Source organism: Dipodomys merriami, unplaced genomic scaffold, assembly GCF_024711535.1.
Source record: "Dipodomys merriami isolate MVZ:Mamm:240054 unplaced genomic scaffold, mDipMer1.0.p SCAF_2, whole genome shotgun sequence".
NCBI classification, from domain to species: Eukaryota; Metazoa; Chordata; class Mammalia; order Rodentia; family Heteromyidae; genus Dipodomys; species Dipodomys merriami.
The window spans coordinates 69,927,889-69,955,466 of record NW_027203381.1 but is presented as its reverse complement, the minus strand read 5'-3'; the positions used below and the strand labels follow the sequence as shown (position 1 = coordinate 69,955,466).

Sequence of the window (27,578 nt, the reverse complement as noted above, 5' to 3'; positions counted from 1 at the left end):
TGTTGATGTAATAGTATATTGCCTGTATTTCTACCTCTAGTAATGGGCTTTATGTGCTAGATTTTAATATCCTTGAGCCTGGGCAAGTGCACAAGTCTTTTTAAAAGAAACAGGGTTTACTTGCACAAAGCTGATCAGTTTTGAGAGATCGTTAATGCCCTTGGTGGTTTTTGTGGGTGTGAAACAGATGGTGAGAATTTGAATTGGTCTCTCTTATTATAGTATTGAAATTAAGTCTACTTAATTTATCAAGTCATGTTCATGCCTTGATTTTATATACTTATATCTATCAATAACCATTGTGATACTTGAAAAAAAAACACTGATGGTGTTACACAGTAAACATGTAAATTACTTTTTATTAAAGTTGTATTATTCTAAGGAATATATCACACTTAATATTCCATACCATAAAGAATAATTCTTAAATCTTCCATTTTACTTATTAAAAATGTAAACATAAAAGAATTCACCACTCCCTCCCCAATGCTGACCCAATAGGTACATATATATATATATTAATTTTTTAAAAAAATCTTCCTTTCAGGTAAGTTTTTCTTCAGAATGAGAAGCACATTCTTTATCAAACTATGTCACAGTCTTCCTGGGCTGCAAAGTCATGGCAGGAATGGCCAGTGCCCACTGTGAGGTGGGCTGTGGGGCTGGTCCTGAAGTCCATCTCCTTCTATCCAGATCACTCAACTGCCCTCAATGACAACACTTCTCTGTCCATCAGTTTCCGAAGATGTGTGTGGGTAAGGAATCAAGCACAAGATGCCATGATGAACACAACACACAGGCTGCCACACTCCAGGAAGGTTATCAGAGCCAGCAGTGACCTTGCAATTCTGGATAAGCATTAGTTATTAGAGAAATCACCTGTTTTACAGATGGCATCAATTGGTAAGTCTTCTAATATCAAAGACAACATTGATGAAATTTCACAGAATATACTTATGTACCCTCCTAAAACTAATCTTATGAAATTATATTTCATCTTCAAATATTGATATACTTTAAGCCAACAGAGGCCGAAAACTAATGTCAAGCATAATTCATAATGTTTTTAGAATGTCCATTTGGTCTTAACATCATGTAAGGGTTACTGATTCTAAGAACTAGGCAAGGAAAAAGGATGTATCTTCCCAGAGAATATTAGAGGATCTACATGAAGACTACCAAACTGCTTGCCAGGATTTATAAAGCTGTCAGCTCAAGGACGACTGACATGGCTTTTGCTTTCTTCCTGCAAATTGTTCTCAAAAACCTGAGACAAATTACATGCTACTTTGACAACTTGGACCTTGAAACAATCAAAATGAATCTAAGTCTGAACTGAAAACTGAGGCAGTCCATTTAAACACTGACCATTTTATGAGTTGGAAGAGATTCCTGTATACTGTCCCCAAACCTACTGTCCTTCATTCTACCTGGCTCCATGCCATTTCTGCCTTGGCTGCTACTAGTTTAGTCTTATACACAGGTGTCTGGTTTTGTCTTTGCGCAACTGAAGGGACTAACCAGCCATAGTACACCAGCACTGAGGTCAGTTCACATTCTTCGGTTCACAACTGAATTCTATACCAATAATTCTGCACTGAAAGCTCACATTTTAAGTCTTTGTTTCACTGTCATATTCTAAGTGACTAAAATTTGCCATATATGTGTGTGTGTGTGTATATATATAAATATATATATATATATATATTTTAAAGCAAGTTCTGTGTCCTTCTAAATCAGAATCAGTGATAAGCAACCACATTTGAGCCTTGCTGAAGAGGCCAGGACTACTAGTGCAGTTAGCTGTCCTCAGGAATTCATGATTTCTTGACAGCATGCTTCACTAAATTTCATATTTGTACAGAGAAAACACAGGGACACCAGATTCCAAGCTTAATAAATACATATACAAAAAAGTCATCTATAATAATTTCTCCATAAATTCATTAGTGCAAATATGTCAATAAAAAATAAATCAAAAATATATTTCAAGTATAAAAAGCACCATGCTTGGAAACCATACTACCTAAATGGTGTAACTGCACAACAGTCAAAATACACTCAAGTCTCTCTCACTGTGAATCTCAAATATATTACCAATTAATTGTATTTTTGGTGAAATGCTTTACACAACTTTATAGGATGGTTCATAATCATAATAGGCATATAAATTTATTGTACATTTCTTTAAAAATATTCTCTGTATTCTTCTCTGACCTTGCACAATTTAAAGACTGCATGGCATGGGGCAGAACACTGGGCATTGGTCTGCAAAACATCACTAAGATCTCTTCAGCCAAAGTTGACTAGGTCTGGAGGCTTCGGCTTTCCACAATGACAAATACCTCCAACTATATGCAAACATACATTTCAAAGTTCTACATTTAAAAACAAGTGGTGGAGCCAGGCGTCAGTGGCTCATGCTTATAATCCTAGCTACTCAGGAGGCTGAGATCTGAGGATTGTGGTTCAAAACCAGCCTGGGCAGGAAAGTCTGTGAGACTCTTATCTCCAATAAACCATTAGAAAAAACCGGAAGTGGCGCTGTGGCTCAAGTGGTAGAGTGCTCGCCTTTGAGATGAAGAGCGCAGGGACAGCACCGAAGCCCAGAGTTCAAACCCCACGACCGACAAAAAACAAAACAAAAAACAAGTGGTGGGGCTGGGAATGTGGCTTAGTGGTACAGTGCTTGCCTAGCATGCATGAAGCCCTGAGTTTGACTCCTCAGTACCACATACAGAAAATGCCAGAAGTGGTGCCGTGGCTCAAGTGGTACAGCTCTAGCCTTGAGCAAAAGAAGCTCAAGGACAGCAGCGCCTAGGCCCTGATCCAAGCCCCAGGACTGGCAAAAAAATAAAATAAAATAAAAAATAAACAAGTAGCTTTTCTTTTTGCTGGGCCTTTACATTTGGCTATAGTGTCAAATAACTGGAATTCATTCTCAGTATTTTGCTGCTTTGCTCATGTAGTACAATTTCTTAAATGCATTACTCTTAAATGCATAACTGAAATGGAAGGAAGGAGAGAAAAAGGGAAGCTTGTCCAAGTGTTGTGTTGTGTCACAGAAAATGACTTTTATTTATTTTTTGTCAGTTGTGGGACTTGAACTCAGGGCCTGGGTGTGTCTCTGAGCTCTTTGGCTCAAGGTTAGAGCTCTGCCACTTTGAACCACAGCACCACTTTCTGTTTTTGAGTTGTTAGATGTAAGAGTATCATAGGGGCTGGCTTTGAACCATGATCCTCAGATCTCAGCCTCCTGAATAGCTAGGATTACAGGTGTGAGCTACTGGCACCGGGCTAAAAATGACTATCTTCAGAGAAAAAAACTGAACATCATCTATCATTAAAGAATTCCACCACTGAATTCCTAACAGGTAATAATACCAGACAAGCTCTGGTATTAGAACAGAATTGATTCACAGAATCTGTGTGGTGACAGGAATGTCAAATGCATGAGGGAACAGACATTTAAATCAAAGGCAATCTTCCAACTTCTGTGGACTGAGCCACAATAGAGCCTAGCAGACTGTACACTGAACATGCAATTTCTGACTACTAAATAATTAGAACTATCTTGTTTTGTTTTGTACCAGTAATGGGGCTTCAATTTGTGTCCTTGTGCTCTTACTTGGCTTTTTTGTTCAAGGCTGGCACAATATACTACTTGGGCCATACCTTCACTTTTGGCTTTCGCTGGTTAATTGGATATAAAAGTCTCATAGATTTTATGCTTGGCTTTGAACTTTGATCCTCAGATCTCAGCCTACTGAGCATCTAGGATTATAGGCATACAACACCAGTGCCCAGCTTGGGCCAACTTGCTTTGATTTACATTTTTCTTCTTTTCCAGAAGATAATTTTTAGATATTAGGAATTCTTCTGTAACATCTCCTTAGCCTACCCGGAAATAGTTGCCTACCTATCATTATCAAAATTTCTTTTGATCCACACTGATAGTTCTGCTTTTGTTAAATTACAGTTGTCATAATTATTTTCTGAAAAAAACATACAATTGTCTTCTTTTCTGTTTGAATGATGTCAGTGTTTTTACAGAGCAGTGTGTTTTACTCTGTTTCCACATTTTTCTATCCACTGTTAAAATAATGGGACTGCTAATAGAAGTAGATATCTAATGGAAACCAGTCTGTGCTGCAGGCAACACTAACAACACTGTGGTAATCTGCCACATAGCTGGAAAAAAGGCAAGCATGGTTAAATCATAAGATTTAAAAGATCTAATTTAAAATTCTTCAGAACAAGCAACTCAGATCAATGATTTCAGTGTACCACATACACCCATTAAATTAAGTAGATGTAATAGTGATGCAGAAATCTCAATTCAATTATTTTCTGTAAATGAAAGGACATCTTATACTTTGAGAGTTGGATCCACAGCTTGCAAAATTTAGTTGTTGTGAAGTTACTTCAGTGTGGGAAGATGAACTTTCCCATTTCTTAGGTTAATGAAAATGCTGAGGTATGCAATCACTCTGAGAATTCCAATGATCCCATTTTCAGAGGAAAACTTCAGGAGATTATGTATGCTAAGCACCAAGACTTGGTGACTTGCAATCCTTATCCTCTTCAGACTCTGGTGGCTGTGAGGCTGATGAGGACTGAAGCTTTGGTTCAGGGTCTGACTGTGGTCAACAGTTCCAAGCCAAAGGCAGGAATGCCACTTGTGCCATCTGCATAGAGAAGCATTCACTAAGATTTTGTGTTCTGTTCACAGGAGCATGACATAGTGAACATCTTGAGAGTTCACTTTTCCATTCCTAATGCCACACACATAGGAGAAATCCGGCCAGCAGGGGAAACAGATTGCCTAGAAGAAGCCAGAGGGTGACCACCAGGCTAGAAGAACGGGAACAAAGATCTAGGGTTGAAAACAAAAAAATTGACTTTCAACAGATATTTTTTTGATTAAATTGTAACATTTAAATGCTGTCAGAAGAGTAGAGGTGATTATTAGGAGATGGACAGGACTACCTTAAAAGCATCAAGTGACTTCTTGAAACACGTATTATATTTTGTATTATGTTACTGGGATTTGAACTCAGGGCCTTCTGCTTACTGGGCAGGTGCTCTACCACTTGAGCCAAGCACCCCCTTTTTTATAATACAGAGGAACAGAATACACAGGGAAAAAGAAAAGATGCATCCACCAGGTTACAGTAAAAAAAGTGTTTCTCTCAATGTCTTCTCAGAGTCATAGAGCTATGATACAACTAACATATATTTGGTTGCTTATCCTATGATAAGAATTTTGTTTACTCTTAATTTCAAAATGAATGGATGACCCATCCACTTTATTTTTTTTAACTCTCAATGAGTTCTTTGATGAGGGTCAGGCTTCTTATACAGCACATTTCTTACCCTGGCTATACAAAGTAGCAGGGTCACTTATCTACCTTACACCAGGAAGACTTTTCAACAGATGGGGACCTTCCCTTAAAGGGAATGTCTCTCTTTCCTTCAAGCACAGAGGGCACTCACCCAGTGGAAGAGCTCTGGTGAGGTTGGCAGCTGGAGGGTCTGTTTCTGGCGGACACTGCTCACAGAAGTCCCAGCATGATGGGCAGAGCAGGTTCCCATCGTGAATCCAGCCATTCATCTGAATACGGACTGGGAGGACCTGCCCAGCCCGGCTACATAAATACGAAGTGTCTTGGACCCAAACCTTCAGACCTTGGGGAGAACAAGAAACCTTCAAATGGGAAAAAATTCGGGTCAGTAAGGTTCTAGGATATGAAATTTCTCATGTTGGATGCTGGTAGCTCACACCTGTAATCCTAACTATTCAGGAGGCTGAGATTTGAGGACCGTGGTCCAAAGCCAGCATGCAAGGCAAGTGCTCTACCACTGAGCCACCTTCCCAGCCCAGGGTCTTGCTTTTTTACCAGGCTAGTATCCTCTGACTTCCTGGTGCTAGCAATTCTTGGGCCTCCATGTATTCTGCGGTATAAACTAGATTTTCCTGTTGCTGGTTTTGATTCAGCTTACTTGAGTCTTTTAAGTCAGATACTTGTTTTTTTTGTTTGTTTGTTTTGTCGGTCGTGGGGCTTGAACTCTGGGCCTGAGTGCTGTCCCTCAGCTCTTCAGCTCAAGGCTAGCGCTCTACCACTTGAGCTACAGCACCACTTCCGGTTTTCTGGTGGTTTATTGGAGATAGGAGTCTCACGGTCTTTCCTGCCCGGGCTGGCTTTGAACCAAGATCCTCAGATCTCAGCCTCCTGAGTAGCTAGGATTACAGGTGTGAGCCACCAGCGCCCGGCTAAGTCAGCTTCTTGTATAAGTAGAATTTAGATATAAGGACTACAGTTAGAAAGATTATAAACTCGGGCTGGGAAGGTGACTCAGTGGTAGAACACTTGCCTTGCATGCCTGAGGCCCTGGGTTCAATTCCTCAGCACCACATAAGCAAAAAGAAAAAAGCCGGAAGTGGCGCTGTGGCTCAAGTGGTAGAGCGCTAGCCTTGAGCTGAAGAGCTGAGGGATAGCGCTCAGTCCCAGAGTTCAGGCCCCACGACCGGACCCCCCCAAAAAAAAAAAAAAAACAAAGATTATAAACTCTAGTTTATGAAGGGCTGAGTCTGCTTTTGGTGATCTTTAGCAGTTTATTTACATTCAAGAACTAATTGGAAATCAACTGGGAAGCTCTGAACACATAGTGGAAAGTGGGAAAAAGAGAGGATTTAACAGCTTCTGGAGAGAAAAGAAAAAAAGATTACATATAATAAAAAAAAATCAGAAAGACACTGAAAACTAGAACACAAAGGAAGACACCTTCAGAAGTATATGGAAAATGATTTTTTAAAAGAAAGCTATATCGAGCCAAACGACTGAGGAATACTATCAGACCAAACATGCCATTTTGACATTATTTTAGAGCTAAAGGCTCTTTCTTTGGGAAAACAGAAGATGTAACTCCCACATGAAAGATGTTCTTCCCGTTCTAGAAAGAAAGAAACATCAATATCACCAGAGATAAGGAGTCAAGAGTTGAGAGAATTCTGAACAACCAACCTTGTAAAAGTAGCTCTTGTTTTCCTTTAGCCATCTCATATCCATTAGTTCCTTTCCCATAATTGTCTCCTTTTTTATATTTGATATAAAATCATACACATTGGACCATTTGTTTGGTTTTTCATTTCCTTGTGAAGGCTTGTATGTCCCATAGAACTTTACTAAATAAACTAGAGTTTTCCTCCTGTTTATCTGTCTTCTGCCAACTAAATTCATGGGCTCAGCAAGAGATCCTCCTTGAGCAGAGGCAATTTTGTTTCTTTTTTTTTTTTTTTGCCAGTCATGAGGTCTGAACTCTGGCCTAGGTGCTGTCTCTCTGCGTTTTCAGCTCAAGGATAGTACTCTAGCACTTGAGCCACCTTTTTCTGCTTATGTGTGCTGAGGAATCGAACCCAGGGCCTCAGGCATGCAAGGCAAGCGCTCTACCACTGAGCCACCTTCCCAGCCCCTAGAGACAAAGTTTTGCTATAATTGGGAATGATGGTGGTACAGTGAGGTTTGCAGATACATGAGGTTTCCAAATTGTTCTTGCTTATATAGTCCTCAAAAACCCACCAAGAGATAAGATCCAACAAAGCGAAAAGAGAAATGAACAGAAAGCCCATGAAGCAAATGATTCAACACAAAAACGAAACATAGGATGACCATGACTAAAAGTTTAAGGTGAGAGCTATGCTGCCAAGCTAGAGATGAACTTACCCAAAGTAGGATAGGTCAGAAGTTTATAAAGGAGGGCCACTAAATATGCACTTAAAATGGTCTTAAGCATCCATATAATATTACATATACTTTGCCATTAAAAAAAACAAACACCCAGGCTGGGAAAGTGGCTCAGTGGTAGAGCGCTTGCCTTGCATGCCTGAGGCCCTGGGTTCGATTCCTCAGCACCACATAAACAAAAAGAAAAAAGCCAGAAGTGGCGCTGTGGCTCAAGTGGTAGAGCGCTAGCCTTGAGCTGAACAGCTGAGGGACAGCGCCCAGGCCCAGAGTTCAGGCCCCACGACTAGACCCAAACAAACAAACAAACAAACAAACACCCATTCCTTTCTCCTTTCCCTTTCCTCAAAAGCTACCCATTAAGTGTGGCAATGTGGTGTCTGTACGCTGGGTAAGGAGAGGTGTTAGCATGAGGAGAGTGATCATATAGGCGTAGAAGAGGTGGAAAGGATTGAAGGGACAAGGACACATCAAAAAAAAAAGAAAACCTACTGAGCATATCAACTACTGTATTTCTCACTTTTGGAAAAAAGACGTATAAAATATATAGAGAAAATAGAAATGAACCCTTTGCTCTTTGACTAGAATCAGTGATATCAATGAAAACTCATGATTATACATGTACACATGCAGACGTATATTCTTGGTTCTGTTCTCCAAGAAGGTGAGGAACAGTTGTTCCTCAATGGTGATAGGTAGCACATGTAGTACCCAGATCACAGTCCCTAAAGAAGATTGGAGCCCCTTGGAGAAATGGCAGATTGCAGGGGTAGGACAAAAAAGTACAAGATAAGCCTAGAGTATTTTATGTCAGCCAGTAAGAGAATGTTCAAAAATTGATGAGAATATGCGAAAAGCAATAGGACAAGTCTGAAGCAACTGGACTGACAAATAGCAATTTAAAAAAAAGTCACTGAATAAAATAGAATCCACCAGTCACTACTGACATATAGAACTGTAGTCTGAGACTGGTCTAGGCAAAAAGTTTGAGAGACTCCATCTCAACCAAATGCTGGATAAAATAGCAATAGGATTAAAGGAGGGAGCTACTGGCATCCAACTAAAATCAGATGATTTTATAAACAACTTATAAAATAATAGTGAAATTTCCAGCTACAAAAGTCCATTTAAGTAGCCAGGGGTGGTGGTTAAAGCCTGTAATCACAGCACTAAGATGTGAACCAGCCTAGGCTATACAGCTAGTTCCAGGTCAGCCTGGAGACTCCGCCTCAAAAAACTGGCTAATTCATTAACTAAATAATACTAGAGCCGGGCACTGGTGGCTCACGCCTGTAATCCTAGCTACTCAGGAGGCTGAGATCTGAGGATCTTGGTTCAAAGCCAGCCTGGGCAGGAAAGTCCATGAAACTTTATCTCCAATAAAAACCACCAGAAAACCAGAAGTGGCGTTGTGGCTCAAGTGGTAGAGCACTAGCCTTGAGCTGAAGAGCTGAGGGACAGCACCCAGGCCCAGAGTTCAAGCCCCACGACCACCCAAAAAAAAAAAAGAAAAAATAGACACCATGTTGAAAATGAACTATGTAACTTGTGGGTGGGGATGGGAGGGAAAAATTGGGAGAGCAAGGGAAAGGGTGACATTGTCCAGAAAGAAATGTACTCATTACCTAACTTATGTAGCTGTAACCTCTTTGTATATCACCTTTACAATAATAAACATTTTAATTAACTAAATAAGACGTCCACTTAGATCTTGCAGCTATTCTTCAATCTCACAATCAATCTCTTCCCAGATATCTGTTAGCAGGTAGGGAAAGTTCACTGACTTGCATGGCCCTAAGTTAAAGATTTCCTGCATCTTGATCAGTTCTTAAGGCACACAGACACTAAGTATCAGACGTACATATAAGATAACTAAGAAAAAAGTAGTTTTTCCTCTTCAAAGTTCTAATTTCAGGGCTGTGTGTGTGTGTGTTATTTTGGATTAATGTGAGGCCTTGTGCGTGTAAGCTGCATGTGCTTTACCACTGTACTATGTCTTCAGGGAGAAATTATTATTAGTCAGCAGTTGATTTACTTTTTTTTTTTTTTTGTCTGTCCTGGGGCTTGAACTCTGGGCCTGGGCACTGTCCCTCAGCTCTTCAGCTCAAGGCGAGTGCTCTACCACTTGAGCTAAAGCGCCACTTCCGGTTTTCTGGTGGTTCATTGGAGATAGGAGTCTCACAGTCTCTCCTGCCCGGGCTGGCTTTGAACCGCGATCCTCAGATCTCAGCCTCCTGAGTAGCTAGGATTACAGGCGTGAGCCACCAGCGCCCGGCTTTACTAATTCTTATAAGTGATGCTTTCTTCAGATCTTTTAAAATAAAAATGTACATTTTCCTCACTACAAAGTAATATCTGTTCAAGAACAAAATTACACATTTACCATTATTTCCTTAGGACATATGCCCAGAAGTAAAATTACAATAGAACTTAACTAATGTATTATAGTTAGTTTTCTTTTTTATTCGTTTATTAACTTTTTTTTTGTCCCTCATGGGGCCTAAACTCTGGGCCTGGGCACTGTCCCTCAGCTCTTCAGCTCAAGGCTAGCACTCTACCACTTAAGCCAAAGCACTACTTACAGCTTTTTCTGCTTATGTAGTGCTGAGGAATCCAACCCAGGACCTCATGCATGCAAGGCAACCACTCTACCACTGAGTCACCTTACCAGCCCCAATTATGTTTACTTTTAAACCTATGTTACAAGGTAATTTGTCTCAAAGAAATGACAATATTTTCACTGCACTTAAACTAGCAATTACACAAATAACCAAAATAAGTTAATGATCAGTAAAATATATAAAATACAGAAAACATAACTTAATAAATAAGGACCACAAGAGAAAAGCATACATTTGGTATAATAAGCATGTACCTTACCTGGTAGCATCCACTCCCCCAGTCTGGGTAGCTCAGCTTTCTCTCACACCTTTCCATGACAAATGCTGATTTTTGAATTAGACAAACTGAATGAGGTCCGTACTTCTCAGCACCATAGTTTTTTAAAATTTCTGAAGAAAACCAGAAAAGTCTTCTCAAATACTGACTTTAAAACTAGGGTATCAGGTGGCTCACACCTGTAATCCTAGCTACTCAAAAGGCTTAGAACTAAAGATGGCAGCTCGAAGCCAGCCTGGTAAGAAAAGCCATGGTTTTTTTTTTTTTTTTTTTAATGCCAAGCTCATATCTCCAATTAACTAGCAAGAAAAAAAAAAAAAAAAAGCCAGAAGTAGAGCTGTGGCTCAAGTGATAGAGCACTAGCTTTGAGCAAAAAAGCTCAGAAACAACACCCAGGCCCTGAGGTTAAGTCCCAGGATGGACACACACACACACACACACACACACACATGCACACGCACACGCACACGCACACACGCAGGCACACACGCAGGCACACACGCAGGCATGCACACAAACTGATTTTGAATGCAAAGAATAAGAACAAGAAATTGAATCGTTCTGTTTTTGCTGTTAAGATTGGCTTTAGGGGACAAGGCAGAGGCAGGGATGCTGAGTTACTTCAATATCGAACTTGAGCTGGGTGCTGGTGGCTCACATCTGTAATCCTAGTTACTCAGAGCACTGAATTCTAAGGATGGAGATTCAAAGCCAGCCCAGGCAGGAAAGTCTGAAATTCTTTTTTTTCTTTTTGCTGGTTGTGGGGCTTGAACTCAGGGACTTGAGCTCCGTTCCTGAGCTCTTTTGCTCAAGGATAGCACTCTACCACTTTGAGCCACCATTCCACTTCTGGTTTTCTGGTGGTTAATCAGAGCTGAGAGTTTCATGGACTTTCCTGCCAGGGTTGCCTTTGAACCACAATCAAAAATTACACACACACACACACACACACACACATCAGTTTTGAAAAAAAAACTTGGTATTATAAGTAAGCAAGAAGGGCTAAGAAGGTAGCTCAGTGATAGTGTGCTTGCCTTGCACGCATGAGGCCCTGGGTTTGATTTCTCAGCACCACAAAAACAGAAAAAGCCGGAAGTGGCGTTGTGGTTCAAGTGGTAGATCTCCAGCCTTGAGCAAAAGAAGCTCAGGGACAGTGTACAGGCCCTGAGCTCAAGCCCCATGACCGACAAAAGAAAAAGAAAGAAAAGAAAAAAATCATGGACTTTCCTACCCAAGCTGACTTTGAACCACAATCCTCAGATCTTAGCTTCCTGGGTAGCTAGGATTGGCAGGCATGTTATGGGGCTCCAGGCTTCCATGTTCTTTTTGGGTTTTTTTTTGGTCGGTCATGGGGCTTGAACTCTGGGCCTGGGCACTGTCCTTGTGCTCTTCAGTTCAAGGCTAGCACTCTACCACTTGAGCCACAGCACCACTTCCGGTTTTCTAGTGGTTTATTGGAGATAAGAGTCTCACGGATTTTCCTGCCTGGGCTGGCTTTGAACCATGATTCTTAGATTTCAGCCTCCTGAGTAGCTAAGATTACAGCCATGAGCCACCAGCGCCCAGCTTTTCCATGTTCTTTACAACTGCCCTCATGGTGTCCAAGCAGAGTGGAGTGGTCACTGCACAGACTGCAGGATGTGCAAGGCTGAAATGGCTCATCTTGTCCTTAAGACAAGATTGTTTGCTGATTCTAGCTCTAGAAAAGTAAGATGGCATTGTGGGCTAATCCGCCATGAACACATCTGTGCATTTCCCTCACATGTGGACTGCTGAACAGTATATCATTAATCTTTAGGACATTTATTAAATAGATGAGTGATGGGAAAAAAGGATTACAGAAATCTAGCTAGGTCTGCCAGGCTTCAAGATAAGTGGTAAAAGCAGCATGGAAATTTAAAAATAAAATGACCTAGTCTATAGGGAGTAGTAAAGTGAGACAAGGGGAAGATCAGGTCAATTTTTTTTTTTTTTTGGGGGGGGGTACGGTCATGGAGCCTGAACTCTGGGCCTGGGCACTGTCCCTCAGCTCTTCAGCTCAAGGCTAACGCTCTACCACTTGAGCCACAGCGCCACTTCCGGCTTTTTTCTTTTTGCTTATGTGGTGCTGGGGAATCAAACCCAGGCTTCAGGCATGCAAGCCAAGCGCTCTACCACTGAGCCACCTTCCCAGCCCCTCAGGTCAAATTTTTTAAAGAGAGAAAAGCCAATTATTTCTATATATCAGGTGTGAGGATTATTTATTTTTATCATTCATTCATTCATTATTTATTTATTTTCTTTTGGGGGGGGGGGTCTGGTCATGGGGCCTGAACTCTGGGCCTGGGTGCTGTCCCTCAGCTCTTCAGCTCAAGGCTAGCGCTCTACCACTTGAGCTAGAGCGCCACTTCTGGCTTTTTTCTTTTTGCTTATGTGGTGCTGAGGAATCGAACCCAGAGCCTCATGCATGCAAGGCAAGCGCTCTACCACTGAGCCACCTTCCCAGCCCCTTATTATTTATTTTTATCAGAGGTAAGAACCTTTCTGTTTATAAAGTTTGTGTCAGCTATACCTATTATTATGGAATACTCCAATTACATGGTTTATTCCATTCATGTTTCTTTCTTTTCTAATTTTTTTTGATGTTTTGTTCTTATATGTACTAAAATGAAACAAGTAATATGCAAATATCTTACTGGCCCCATGACAACAACATTATCTTGCTAGCTAAAAAGTGACATGTTAGCTGTTAGGTACTGGTGGCTCACACCCATAATTCTAGCTACTCAAGAGCCTGAGATCAGAGGATCATGGTTCAAAGCCAGCCTGGGCAGAAAAGTTCGTGAGACACTTTATCTCCAATTAACTATCAGAAAACCAGAGGTGGCATTGTGGCTCAAAAATAGTAGAGTGTTAACCTTGAGCAAAAAAGCTCACAGTGTCCAGACCAAGTTCAAGCCCCATGACTGACAAAAAATGTTATTTATAAATATGATACTTCCCAAGAGAGGAAAAAGTAGGTTACTGGTGTTTTTCACTTAAAAAAACTCTGCACAGGAGAATCTTGTACCAATGCCAGTTAATAGTATTATTATTTGTTAATGAGCCAGTGAAATACTGTAGCATGTTCCCTATGTTTCTCCTTAAAGTTTTAGAAAAATGAAATGATAAATAATGAAAATGCTTTACAAGTAAAAAGAACCGTGAAATGTAAGGTATTGCTCAATGTAGCCTATGTGCATATATGCCTGTTACGTAATGGCCAAAATTCTTTGCAAGTGTCAGACAAGTTCTAAGTACTTCCTATATTAACTTATTTAATCTTCAGAATAACTCTAAGAAACTGTTACTGTACATGCAGTGAAGTTTTTTTTGTTTGTTTGTCTTTTATTGTATACTGGGGTTTGAGCACAGGGCTTTACCTTCACTCAGCTTCTTTGCTTGGAAGGTGCTCTACCACTTGAACTCTGCCTCCCATCCAGCATGTTACTGGATACCTGGAAATGGAGTCTCACAAACATTTTTTCTCAGGCTAGCCTAGAACCTTGATTTTCCAGATCTTAGCTTCCTTAGTAGTTAGGATTACAGATGTGAGCCATCAGTGCTTAGCTCAGAAAAAAAAGTAACTTCTGATAGATGGGTACTGGAAACACACATCTCAGTACTATTTGAGATTGTTTTTGAGCAAAAAAGCTCATGGACAGTACCTAGGCCCTGAGTTCAAGCCCCATGACTAACAAAAAAAAAAGAAAAAAAGAAGAAAAGAAATATTTATAAATTATGACACTTCCCAAGAGAGGAAAAGTAGGTTACTGGTGTTTTTCATTTAAAAACAAAAACAAAAAACTCTACACAAGAGAACCTGGTACCAACACCAGCATATATGACTCCAAGGACTATGCCCTTAATCTCTATTTTTCATTGATACATATATATATATTTTTTTTATTTTTTTATTTTTGGCTATGCCTGGGGCTTGAACTCAGGGCCTGGGCATTGTTCTTGAGCATTTTTGCTCAAGGCAAACACTCTATCATTTGAGCCACAGCTCTACTTCCAGCATTTTGGTGGCTAATTGGAGATAAGAGTTCCACAGATTTTTCTGCTGGGACTGGCTTTGCTTCAAACCTCAGTCTTCAAATCTCAGTCTTCTGGGTAGCTAGGATTACAGGCATGAGCCATTGACACACACATGCTTATTACACACATGCACTTCATTTCACTAGACCACTAACCTGGTTGATTTTCTAGTATTCTACAATCGGAGCTGCGCTGATATTCACCACTAAAATGCCAACTGAATTCCTGACTGAAAGGGCAATAGTCAGCAATTTCTACTGACCCACCATAATAAGGCAAATCTTCTGTAGGTATTCCACTGAGTTCATCAAAATACTGCAAAAATAAAAGGAAAAAAAAAAGCAAGATAGGAAAGTAAGAATTATTTTGTATAATAAGAATCAAGTTTATAGGCAACTTATAGCAATCATCTCAGGGCTTTTTTTTTTTGCTCAAGGCTAGCACTCTACCACTTGAGTCAGAGCTCCACTTTCAGCTCTTTTGGTGGTTTAATGGAGTTAAGAGTCTCATGGGTTGGGTGACAGTGGTGCATGCCTGTAATCCTAGCTACGCAGGAGGCTGAGATCTGAGGATCACTGTTCAAAGCCAGCCCAGGCAGGAAAGTCTGTGAGACTCTTATCTTCTTTCAAAAAAAGCCTAAAGTGGATCTGGGCTCTGGTGGCTCAAGCCTGTAATCCTAGCTACTCAGGAGGCTGAGATCTAAGGATCACAGTTCAGAGGCAGCCCGAGCAGGAAAGGCTGAGAGACACTTATCTCCAATAAAAACCACTAGAAAATGGGAAGTGGTGCTATGGCTCACGCGGTAGAGCACTCACCTTGAGCTGAAAAGTGCAGGGACAGCGCCCAAGCCCAGAGTTGAAGCCCCACAACTGACAAAAAAACAAAACAAAACAAAAAAACTAGAGTGGCACTGTAGCTCAAAGTGGTAAAGTGGTAGCCATGAGCTCAGGGACAGAGTCCAGGCCCTTAGTTCAAGCCCCAGGAATGGAAAAAACAAAAAAACAAAAACAAATATTCTAAATAGCTTCTGCCACTATCACAGGTATAACTGCTATAAACTAGTTCCTTATACATTTATAAAATGAACACAATGTACTCCCAGTTCAAAATGGAGACAGCTTTTAAAAATTGCGCTTCAAACAAATGTTACCTGGTAGTCTGGTGGTAATGGTTTTGGAAACTTCTGTAGATTACACACAGCCACTGCTCTCTGGTCCTGTCTGCAGGTTAACTGCAGTGGGTTACTTCTGAGAGTGTCACAGTAAGGACTGAGCATCTGTCTCCTACACATGGAGAGAAGTACCTGATATCAATTATTTTTTATAACAAAGTTTATTGAGTAAATTCTGTATATCTTAGTAACAAATTTTGGAGAAAATACTGTAAGTCCACTATACAGCTTATCTTTCAAACTATAATTTCATTAGTCTACTGTAAATTTTTGAATAAAGACAGTTTTTATAGGGCAAAAGGAAATGCGTAATATGGATATGGAAGGTTAATGCTAGATGAATTCTAACAATATTGTACTGTTATCAAATAAAATCCTGCTCATCTTCTTCTCTGTTTTTGCCAGTAAAATTGAGATCTGCAAATCTGCTTTATGATTGAGTTTTTTTTTTCTGTTTTCTGGGGCTTGAATTCAAGGCCTGGGTGCTGTTCCTGAGCTTTTTTGCACAAAGCTAGTACTCTATCACTTGAGCCACAGTTCTACTTCTGAATTTTTGGGCCAGTTAATTGGAGGTAAGAGTTTCATGGAAGGGCTGAGAAGGTGGCTCAGTGGTAGAGTGCTTGCCTCACACACATGAGGCCCTAGATTTGATTCCTTAGCATCACATAAACAGAAAAAGCCGCAAGTGGGTGCTGTGGCTCAAGTGGTAGAACACTAGCTTTGAGCTGAAGAACTGAGGGATAGCACCCAAGCCCAGAGTTCAAGCTCCACAACCGACAAAAAAAACCAAAAAACCAAAAAACAAAAAAAGTTTCATGAACTTTCCTGCCCAGGCTGGCTTCAAAGTATAACTTTTAGATCTTAGCCTCCTGAGTAGCTAGGATTATAGGCATGAGCCACTGCTGCCCAGCTTGTTATGTGTTTTTTCTCTCAGTCATGGGGCTTGAATTCAGGGCCTGGGTACTACTACCTTGCTTCAGGCTAGCACTCTACCACTTTCAGCCATAGGTCCACTTCTGGTTTTGGGGTGGTTAATTGAAAATAAGAGTCTCATGGACTTTCTTGCCTGGGCTGGCTTTGAACAGTGATCCTCAGATCTCAGTCTCTTGAGTAGCTTGGATTACAATATGAGTTACCAGTGCCTGGCTTTGTTTTATTTTTTAAATGCCAGTGAATGAATTTCCATATTGTGGCCTAAAACTCAAATTATCTTTATTTATAGATAGAATATCAGAAAGATGGAGCTGGGAAGGTGGCTCAGTGGTAGAGCGCTTGCCTTGCATGCATGAGGCCCTGGGTTCGATTCCTCAGCACCACATAAGCAGGGGAAAAAAAAGCCGGAAGTGGCGCTGTGGCTCAAGTGGTAGAGTGCTAGCCTTGAGCTGAAGAGCTGAGGGACAGTGTCCAGGCCCGAGTTCAGGCCCACAACTGGACCCCACCCCGCAAAAAAAATAAAATAAAATAAAATAAAAAATAAAAAAATAGAATATCAGAAAGAGATGGTGTAATGTCTCCTCTTCCTGGCAGCTATAAAGAGTGAATTTTTTTTCTGTACACTAAAGTATTTTAAACAATTTTAAGATGGAATAAGGAACCTCAATGAGAGCTGTTGATCTACAAGGGATGGGGAGAGAAGGGGAAGGGAAAGTAATAGAGAGGGTTATTCTGAGGAAAACATAAGATATACACAGAGGTCTGAAATGCTATATTGAAACCTTTTAGTGCAATTAATACACACTTAGAAGGAGAAAAGAAAGAACAACAGGAACATAAAGCATGTTTGAATGGGGAGAGGGAATACCAGTGGGAGTGGGAAGGCGAAGGAAGAAGGTATGTATGAAAATAGAATGAGGGCTAGGAATATGGCTTAGTGGTAGAGTGCTTGATTTGCATGCCTGAAGCCCTAGGTTCCATTCCTCAGTACCACATAAACAGAAAGAGCCAGCTGTGGTGCTGTGGCTCAAGTGGTAGAGTGCTATCTTTGAGCAAAAGCAGCTCAGGGACAAATGCCCAAGCCCTGAGTTCAAGCCCCAGGACTGGCAAAAAAAAAAAAAAAAAAGAATGAAGGAACCTGCTGAAATTGTTTTAAGCAGGGGGAAGGAGATGAGAGATTTATAGAAGTATGTTGGGATATATTGCATGCATGTGTAGAAATGTCACCAAGAAACCATCCTTTTGTAACTAATGTGTGCTAGTTTAAAAAAGAATTTTAACAATTTGTTCATCTGAAAATATTCACAAGAGAATTCTGTCTTAAGTGGAGAACAAGATTATAGATTAAAAGGGTCAAGGGTCAATTAGAAAGGAAATAGGTATGTCTATTGAAAGGGCAATGTGAGAAATCTTTGTTATAGAAATGTTTTGAGCCAGGTGCTAGTGGCTCACACCTGTAATCCTAACTACTCAAAGTTCAAAGTTCAAAGCCAACTGGAACAGACAAATCAAACAGTCTTATCCTCAACTAACTTGCAAAAAGTGGGAAAGTATAGCTCAAGTGGTAGAGTACCAGCCTTGAGCCAAAAAGGCAAGCAAATACATAAGGCCAAGTTCAAGCCCCACCCAAGACTGGTGTGTGCATATGCGCATATACATATTCTAAATTGACTGTGCCACTGTTTATATCCTGATTTGATAATGTATGATAATATAGCAAGGTGTTATCAGGAAAATGAAATTAAGAGTAAATGCAATTTTTATGTTTTTATATTTTTGCATATTTTTGAGATTATGAAAAACAGATATCACAGACTCTTTTAAACTGTGTGGAAACCAGGTACTGGGGGTTCATGCCTATAATTCTAGCATCTGAGGATCTGAGGACCACAGTTCAAAGGCAGCCTGGGCAGGAAAGTCCATGAGACTCTTATCTCCAATTAACTACCCAGAAACCAGAAGTGGAGCTGTGACTCAAAGTGGTACAGTACTAGGTCTTGAGCAAAAACTCTCGGACAGTACCCAGGCCCTGAGTTCAAGCCCCATGACTGACTAAGAAAAAAAAAAGGGGGGGGGCTTGGAATGTGGCTTTAGTGGTAGAGAGCTTGTCTAGCATGCATGACGCCCTGGGTTCAATTCCTCAGTACCACATACACAGAAACAGCCAGACATGGCTCTGTGGCAGAGTGCTAGCTTTGAGCAAAAGAAGCCTGGGGATAATGTCTAGGCCCTGAGTTCAAGCCCCAGGACTGGCAAAAAACAAACAAACAAAAAGTGTGGGTAATGTATGTGCATTTATACATTCCAAACATGAACCCTCTGTATTTTGTTTTGGGGGGACTGGGGTTTGAACTCAGGGATAATTACTTGAACTATGCCTAGAGCCCAATGTATTTTTTTTTAATGATTATGGTATGCATCCAGTTTTGAGAACCCCTATACAAAAATATGTTTGTTTTCAGTTCTGGGGTGAAAAAAGGACCTTACACATGCTAGGCAAGCACTTTACCCCTGAGCTACTTTTATTCAGCCATTACTGGGGTTTGAACTCAGAGCTTCATACTCTAATTTGTCTCTTTTGCTCAAGGCTGGTGTTCTTCCAGTTGACTCATGCCTCTACTTCTGGGATTTTGCTAGTTAAGTGGAGATAAGAATCTCTCAGATTTGTCTGCTTGGGCTGGCTGTGGATCTCCATCCTCAGATCTTAAGTCTCCCAAATAGCTAGATTTATAGGTCTGAGGCACTGGCCCCTACTTCCAGTGTGATTTTTTGATAGGAAATCCACATTTTCATGTATAGTTATATGTGTGTTCCCTGAAGAAAACATTAAGAATGGTAAGAGTATGCAAAAATTTTGCATAAACAAAATGTTTGTGGTTCTGGCACCACAGTGTGGGTCTTTCAGTATATGTAAACTTGAGGGGAATTACTATGATACCATTACAAAGTACTAGTAGAAATTTTCTATACATTTTGAAATTTAATTGCTCAGACCATATTTTGAAAATAGTTAGCATTTTAGTTTTAGGATAATAAATAAAATCAGAAATAAACTGTGTAATCAAAGACACTGTGAGGAAAAGCATTCTTACTTTTGTCTCTGCTGATCAATCCAGAACTTACAGCTCTTCTTGACAAAGTCACAACCCATTCCTCGGCCCCAGTCTAACTTCTCAGCCATGCTGTAATTTGCTTTGTACCAGCTGTGGAATAATTCAAATAGACCATCAAGTAAAAAGCAATGTAGGAACTGTTACTCAACAAGGAGCACATGAAGGTTTGAAGGAGGCATTTAGGGGCCATGGCCACCAGAAGCATTTCCAGAGCTGGGGCTGCAGAGGACTGCTGCCTGGGACCAGTCTGTGTGAAATTACTTTTGTATTTGGAAAACAAAACCTGTTCCCACTGTAATTTTCAAAACTGACAGAAGTCACAGAATAGCAAGAGGTTATGATAGGAGACATGAGAACTGAGGACTAAGATGAGGAAAGAATAAGGGGAAAGAGGAGAGAAAACATCAAGGAAGGAGCAGTACAACAGCCTGATTCACACAGCTCTGGTTTCTTGTTCTTTTGGCCTTGGATTTGTGACATGTCATCCACAGAAGCTCTTTTGTGACAGATGATTACATCATTACAGTAAGACAAACACAATGTCTAATACTTTTGATATATTCTAATTTCAGTACAAAAACAAAATATTGGCTTAGTTTCCTGACAAAATTAATCAACAGCAACGAGCCTCCTGTTAGTTTTTCCTTCTTTATTCTTTTTTTTTTTTTTTTTGCCAGTCCTAGGGCTTGAACTCAGGGCCTGGGTACTGTCCCTGAGCTTCTTTTGCTCAAGGCTTCTTTTGCTCTACCACTTGAACCACAGTGTCACTTTCGGTTTTTTCTGTTTATGTGGTACTGAGGAATTGAACCCAGGCTTTATGCATGGTAGGCAAGTACTCTACCACTAAGCCACATTCCCAGCCCCTCCCTTCTTCTCTTCCTCCTTTCCTTCATTTTTTTGGTCGGCTGTGAGACTCTGGGCCTGGAGGCTGTCCCTCAGCAATTCACTTCAAGGCTAGTGTTCTACCACTGGAGCCATAGCACCACTTCCAGTTTTCTAGTGATTAACTAGAGATAAGAGTCTCATGGACTTTCCTTCCTGGGCTGGCTTTGAACAGCAATCCTCAGATCTCGGACTCATGAGTAGGTAGGATTACAGGTGTGAGCCACCAGTGCCCAGCTTCTTTATTCTTAAGAAAAAACATTAGTTTGCAAAAGCTCTGAAATTATGGGCTGGCTGAAGGCATAGCTCAAGTGGAAGAGTTCCAGCCAAGCAAGAAAATGAAGTGAGCATGAGGCTCTGAGTTCAAACCCCAGTACCGGCAAAACAAAAGTTTTCTTACCTGTCTGTATTGTGTATCTTGTCTCTTTAATAAACAAAAACATAGTCTCAAAGGAATAATAATCCACAAAATCAAACAAAAGTAGAAACATCCTAACTTCTAACAGAACTCTCTCTTCTCTCAGAGAGAAAGTGAAGAAATGAATCCTAGTGCTCCAATACCAAAATATTTATAAACTCTGCGGCTGAAGTGAGCATCTCATTATTTAGTTAACCTGGTGATGGTGGCAAGGTTAGGTTGTCCAGAGTGCTCCTGCCCTAGCACACTAGTGATAACATCAGCAATGTGGCTGTTAGAGGAAGTTCTGCCTACTGCTAAAATGTGAAGTCATCAAACCCCTTAGAGAGTCAGCACACTCAGTAATACATTCTTAAACACTAGATTGCTTTCCATAGTAGTATGTTTACAGTCTCAGATACTCAGAAGGCTGAGGAAGGAGGACTGGGTGAACACATGAGTTTTGAGCTCAGCCTGGATAAAACAGGGAGACCTCATCTCAAAAACAAACAAACAACAACAATAATAAAACCCAGAAGGGCACCAGTGTCTACTAATTCTAGCTACTAAGAAGGCTGAGATCTGAGGACCATGGTTTGAAGACAGCCCAGAGTCTATCAGACTCTTATCTCAAATTAGCCACAAAAAGTTGGAAGTAAAGCTATGGCTCAAGTAGTCTTGAACACTGGCCTTGAGCAAAAAGAGCTCAGGGATAGCACCCAGGCTAGCCGAGTTCAAGCCTCAATATTGGTACAAAAACAAAAAACAAAGAACAAAACAAAAACACACAAAGCTAGTTCTTATGGCTCACACCTGTAATCTTTACTCAGGAGGGTGAGATCTTCAGGGTCAGGCTGAAAAACTGAAAAGACTCCATCTCCAATTAACCATCAAAAAGCAGGCTAGAGGCATGGCTCAGGTAGTAGAGTGCCAGCTGGGCAAGCAACCCACAAGTGCAAGATGCTGAGTTCAAACTAGAGTATTGTCTAAATAAATAAGTAAATAGATATGAACAAAACAAAGGCCAAAAAAGGTACCAAGCATTCCTTGGAAGCGTGACTGGTGCCTAGATTCCGCACATGGATGTGTTCATCAGCCTGGTATATGCTATTCAACAGGGGGAAGGAATATATTGAACCTAGTAAGTGCTTGCAGAATTACTGAGGGCTAACAAAGGCAAAGATTCCCACTGGCTACTGACAGGGAACTGCCTGAGTTCAAACCTCAATACTGCTTTAAAAAAAATTATCACTTTGCAAAAAGTAATCCTTAATCTCAAAGTACTATGTGCTAATTACTTTTCAAGGTGCTGTCAGCTACCTCCTAAAAGTAAGTACATTTTGCTTTGATACGAAATATCTGCATTTTCTTGAGGTATAATCTTAATATGCACTTCGTCTTCATATCACATTCTCACAGCTGTTTTACCCAGTGTCTTCCATTAGCGCCAGCGTGATTCGAGAGAGGACTCGGTTCTGAGTATGAGAACCAGTCATGGCTTCATTCTGAAAATCACCAGAAGATTTCAATTAGAGGTTGACTCTACAGCTCCCAATTATTTCTGATTCCTCTGATGTATGTATGTATATATCTATTTCTATAGATATAGATTTTTTTTTTCGTCAATTGTGGGGCCTTAACTCTGGGCCTATAGATTTTTTTTTTTGTCAGTTGTGAGGCCTTAACTTTGGGCCTAGGTGCTGTCCCTCAGCTCTTCAGCTCAAGGCTAGCACTCTACCACTTGAGCCACAGCGCCACGTTGGCTTTTTCTGCTTATGTGGTGCTGAGGAATCAAAGCCAGGGCCTTATGCATGCGAGATGAGCACTCTACCACTGAGCCACCTTCCCAGACCCTCTGCTGTATATTTTAAGTGTTTTAAGTGAGAGGCTGGAAAAATAATCACTTCAAAATGGTGAATTACAAAAGCCTGAAACATAAAGTGAACTCCATTTTCTGCCTCAATTGTCTCTATCATGTGTGTACTGGAACCAGCATCAAGACTTTATGATGAAAATGAAGACAAATACACATGGAATCAGAAATACCACTATAAAATAATCACATTTGCTAGTCAACGTTAAATGTATAATTGAGATGGATACTAAGGTAATTTGGGATCAAGAACAGTTGTTACCTCAGTTGCATAGAAAACCTTTTCTAACCCCCAACTTTGTAATCACAGTAATATACACTAACATGCAAAACAAGTGTGACAGAATCATGTGATCAAACAATATCCATTAGGGAACCTAAAATACTGCCCAAGTGTACTAGCTACCAAATATCTTATTTTGTATCCTAAAATTTACATTGAAAGTGAGGGCTTTGCTGCCTCTTAAGGGAGCATATTCATATTATATCTTTGGTCAGCTCTAATTATTCTTTGAATCTTTATGTTGAATATTGAATGATCATCTCAAATACTGTAATATCATCCTTTAAAAAAGTACTTTTTGAGAACATAAAGTTGGTTTGGGGGAAGAGAAGAAGTTAATGAAATTTCTGTTTTCAGGTCTTCTATTGAAAACTACATACATTTTCATTCTGGCCCATCTACATCTTGCTAAGGGAATCACTGTAGAAAATTCTTTAAGGAAAATATAAAAGTGAATCCTCAAGGACAATCAGTACATGAGCTTTCAATATGTTTTCATCAGTGTTATTCTGTGGTTATCTAGATCAGAACACAAGCATTAAGTTCACTCATTTCATAATTTTAATACCCTTAGTCAGGACATAAATTGGCTGTAACTATCTATACAAACAAACCTCAAGAAAGAGACCTCAATCAGAAATGGTTTTGTTGTTGTTGTTTTTCTTTTTTTTTTTTTTTTAAACTAGGGCTGAGAACCGAACCCAGGGCCTTGGGCACGCCAGGCGGGCGCCCTTCCGCTGGGCTAAACCCCCAGCCTCTGTTGTTGTTTTTCGGTCAGTCACAGATCTTGAACTCTGGGCCTAGGCACTGTCCTTGAGCTCTTCAACTTAAAGCAAGTACTCTACCACTTTAGCCACAGTGCCACTTCGGTTTTCTGGTGGTTAATTGGAGATAAGAGTCTAGAGTCTCATGGACTTTCCTGCCCAGGCTGGATTTGAACGGCAATCCTCAGATCTCAGCCTCCTGAGTAGCTAGGATTAGAGGCATGAGCCACAGGTGCCCGGCAGGAATTCTGGTTTTAGGGCTTTATTCTTCCTTCCTTTCCAGGTAAGTAAATGCATCTTAGATTAACTATTTCTAGTTCTGTTCTTAGGAACAGAACTTAATAAAGGTAGAATGTCAACTTTGTGATTTGAAAAAGGCCTGTGGTTCACCTCTCTGGGTTTGGGATTCCTGTAAATGAGCTCCATCATCTATTATTAAGCCACACTTAGGGAATCCCCTGTGTACAGATAGATCTGCTAAAAAGATAATGGCTTCTATCTGGCATTCTTAAGCCATACTGGTTCTTTCTTCCAACTGCTATGGTCTTTCACGCCTCTACTGAGTTGGAGAGAGGAAGAGACACAAATGACAGCTCCTACTCTGCTGTGTGTAGGCTGACTTCACTATGCTAGCAGGCTGGGCATGCTTCCTGCTATCCTTTATCATTCTAAGGGAATCTTTTTTTGCAAAGAGGCCTCATAAAAACCTAAGGGTGGTGCTGAGACACCACTCTGGAGGCATGACAATTGCTCACTGCATGTTTTAATGGATCAGTGAACACAGGAGCAGAGGAAGCTGTGCTGCATATGGATAGAGACTTGGCCTATAAGAGTATATACAGGTTTTCTCCCATCTGTGTCCCTTATTTACATTTACAATTCCCCATCCAGCTACCAATGCTGCTTGATACAGGTAAAGAAATCTTAGAACAGGGCTGGGAAGGTGGCTCAGTGGTAGAGTGCTTGCCTTGCATGCCTGAGGCCCTGGGTTTGATTCCTCAGCACCACATAAGCAAAAAGAAAAAAAGCCGGAAGTGGTGCTGTGGCTCAGGTAGTAGAGCACTAGCTTGAGCTGAAGAGCTGAGGGACAGCGCCCAGGCCCAGAGTTCAGGCCCCATGACCGGACCCCCCAAAAAAAAACAACAAAAAAAGAAATCTTAGAACAGACATAGGAATGTAGTTATTAGAAATTTATTTATTAGAAATGTCTTTATTAGTTATTAGAAATTTATTAGAAATGTCTTTATTAGTCTAAGCAGGTTTTTTTTGTTGCTGTTGTTTTTTGTTTTGCCAGTCTTGGGGCTTGAACTCAAGGCCTGAGCACTGTCCCTGAGCTTCTTTTGCTCACGGCTAGCACTCTACCACTTGGGCCATAGTGGCACTTCCAGTTTTTTCTGTTTATGTGGTACTGAGGAATTCAAGCACTCTACCACTAAGCCACATTTTCGGCCCCTCTAAGTAGTTTTTTAAGACTTTTTTTTTTTAAATATACTATTCTGGTTACTGGGTTTCCCAACATTTTGTTATTTTTGTGAATAATTTTTCTTTTTGGTGGGGGGGTCCGGTCATGGGGCCTGAATTCTGGGCCTGGGCACTATCCCTCAACTCTTCAGCTCAAGACTAGCACTCTACCACTTGAGCCACAGTGCCACTTCCGGCTTTTTTCTTTTTGCTTATGTGGTGGTGAGGAATCGAACCCAGGGCCTCATGCATGCAAGGCAAGCACTCTACCACTGAGCCACCTTCCCAGCCCCATTTTTGTGAATAATTTTAAAGAGAGGTCTTTTAGGAAAGCATATATTGTACTATAACAGAAGCAGCTGTACTGCTTTGGAAAGATGTCTACAATATATCATTAAGTGGAAAAAATTCCCATAAATTAATAAACTCATTAAGATAACCTTTTTTCATGTGTGTATGTACATATATTTAGGGAAGAATCCACAAAAACCTTAGCAACTACATTTAGAGAATGGATTTGTAGAGCTGAAAGGGACTTTTAAAATTTACTTTGCAACCCATTTAAATAACTTTTATTATGAACACAAATGACTTCCTGAAAGAGAGAGTGAGCAAGAGAGAAGTCTAGTAAAAATTTAAAATGGCTAACCTCTAATAACCGCTTCTCCCAATGGTTGAGTTCTGTACCCATACCACCTTGATTTTCAAGTTCCATTCCTTCCAGAACTGGACAATTAAAATGTTTTCGGGCTTCATCCTAAGAATCAGAAAAAAAAAAAAAATCAACCTCACAAAAGTACTGTAAGATAATAGTAAACTTTAATATGGCTATAATGAAGCAGATATTAAAGAATTACTTTGGTAAGAAATTAGTATAATTAAATATTTAGATGCTGCAAGATATATCTTTGCTAGGAAATTTTTATTTCCCTCTGAAGATTTTGACTAAGTCACTTTTTTGGAGGCGGGAGAGTATGCTTGTTCTGGGGCTTAAACTCAGGGCATGGATGCTGTCCCTGAGCTTTTTCGATCAAGGCTAACATTCTACCACTTGAGCCATAGCTCCATTTCTGTTTTTGATGGTTAACTGGAGATAAGAGTTTCATGGGCTCTTCTGTCCAGGCTGGCTTCAAACTACAATCATTAGAGCTCAGTCTCCTGAGTAGCTAGTTACAGGAGTGAGCCACCGGCACCAGGCATAAATCACATACATATTTAAAAAGGTAGACTATTATGACTGCCTCTAGCAATTTTTATAGTAATACATTTATAATTTTTTACTTTATTATAAGTAATGGTCTGTATTGTACACCTTTGGGGAACCATTTGATCAATGTATACAATGAAGAATAATAAAACCAAACTAATATATCTATTACTTCAGGTTGATTTTTTTTTTTGTCGGTCGTGGGACCTGAACTCTGGGCCTGGGCGCCATCCCTGAGCTCTTCAGCTAAAAGTTAGCGTTCTACCACTTGAGACACAGTGCCACTTCTGGCTTTTTCTGCTTATGTGGTGCTGAGGAATTGAACCCAGGGCTTCATGCATGCAAGGCAAGCACTCTTACCACTGAACCACCTTCCCAGCCCTATACTTCAGACTTTTTTCCACTGAGAAAATTTAAAATGTACTTTAGCAATTTTGAAATGTAAAATATAAAAGTATCTATATTCACTAGGCTATGCAATAGATTGCCTTAAAAAGAAAATACCAAGCAGATAGCTACTCAGGAGGTTGAGCTCCAATGATCAGAGTTCAAAGCCAGCCTGGGCAAGAAAGTTCATGAAATTCTTTTTTTTTTTTTTTTGTTGGGTCCGGTCGTGGGGCCTGAACTCTGGGCCTGGACACTGTCCCTCAGCTTTTCAGCTCAAGGCTAGCGCTCTACCACTTGAGCCACAGCGCCACTTCCGGCTTTTTATCTTTTGCTTATGTGGTGCTGAGGAATTGAACCCAGGTCCTCGAGCATGCAAGGCAAGCGCTCTACCACTGAGCCACCTTTCTA

General features: G+C 40.5%; 1 protein-coding gene across 1 annotated transcript in view; it reads right to left on the bottom strand.

Moving 5' to 3' along the window:
- Nucleotides 1–342: 342 nt before the first annotated feature.
- Lmln (leishmanolysin like peptidase) overlaps nucleotides 343–27,578 on the bottom strand; it is a 62,189-nt gene continuing 34,953 nt past the window's right edge. Inside the window, exons 10-17 of the mRNA XM_070030001.1 lie at nucleotides 26,226–26,333; nucleotides 22,624–22,700; nucleotides 19,896–20,006; nucleotides 15,850–15,982; nucleotides 14,855–15,014; nucleotides 10,623–10,753; nucleotides 5,497–5,707; nucleotides 343–4,876 (exon numbers count right to left, since the gene is read on the bottom strand). Coding sequence (XP_069886102.1) covers nucleotides 4,776–4,876; nucleotides 5,497–5,707; nucleotides 10,623–10,753; nucleotides 14,855–15,014; nucleotides 15,850–15,982; nucleotides 19,896–20,006; nucleotides 22,624–22,700; nucleotides 26,226–26,333 — 1,032 coding nt within the window. The 3' untranslated portion in view covers nucleotides 343–4,775. The remainder of the gene's footprint in view (nucleotides 4,877–5,496; nucleotides 5,708–10,622; nucleotides 10,754–14,854; nucleotides 15,015–15,849; nucleotides 15,983–19,895; nucleotides 20,007–22,623; nucleotides 22,701–26,225; nucleotides 26,334–27,578) is intronic.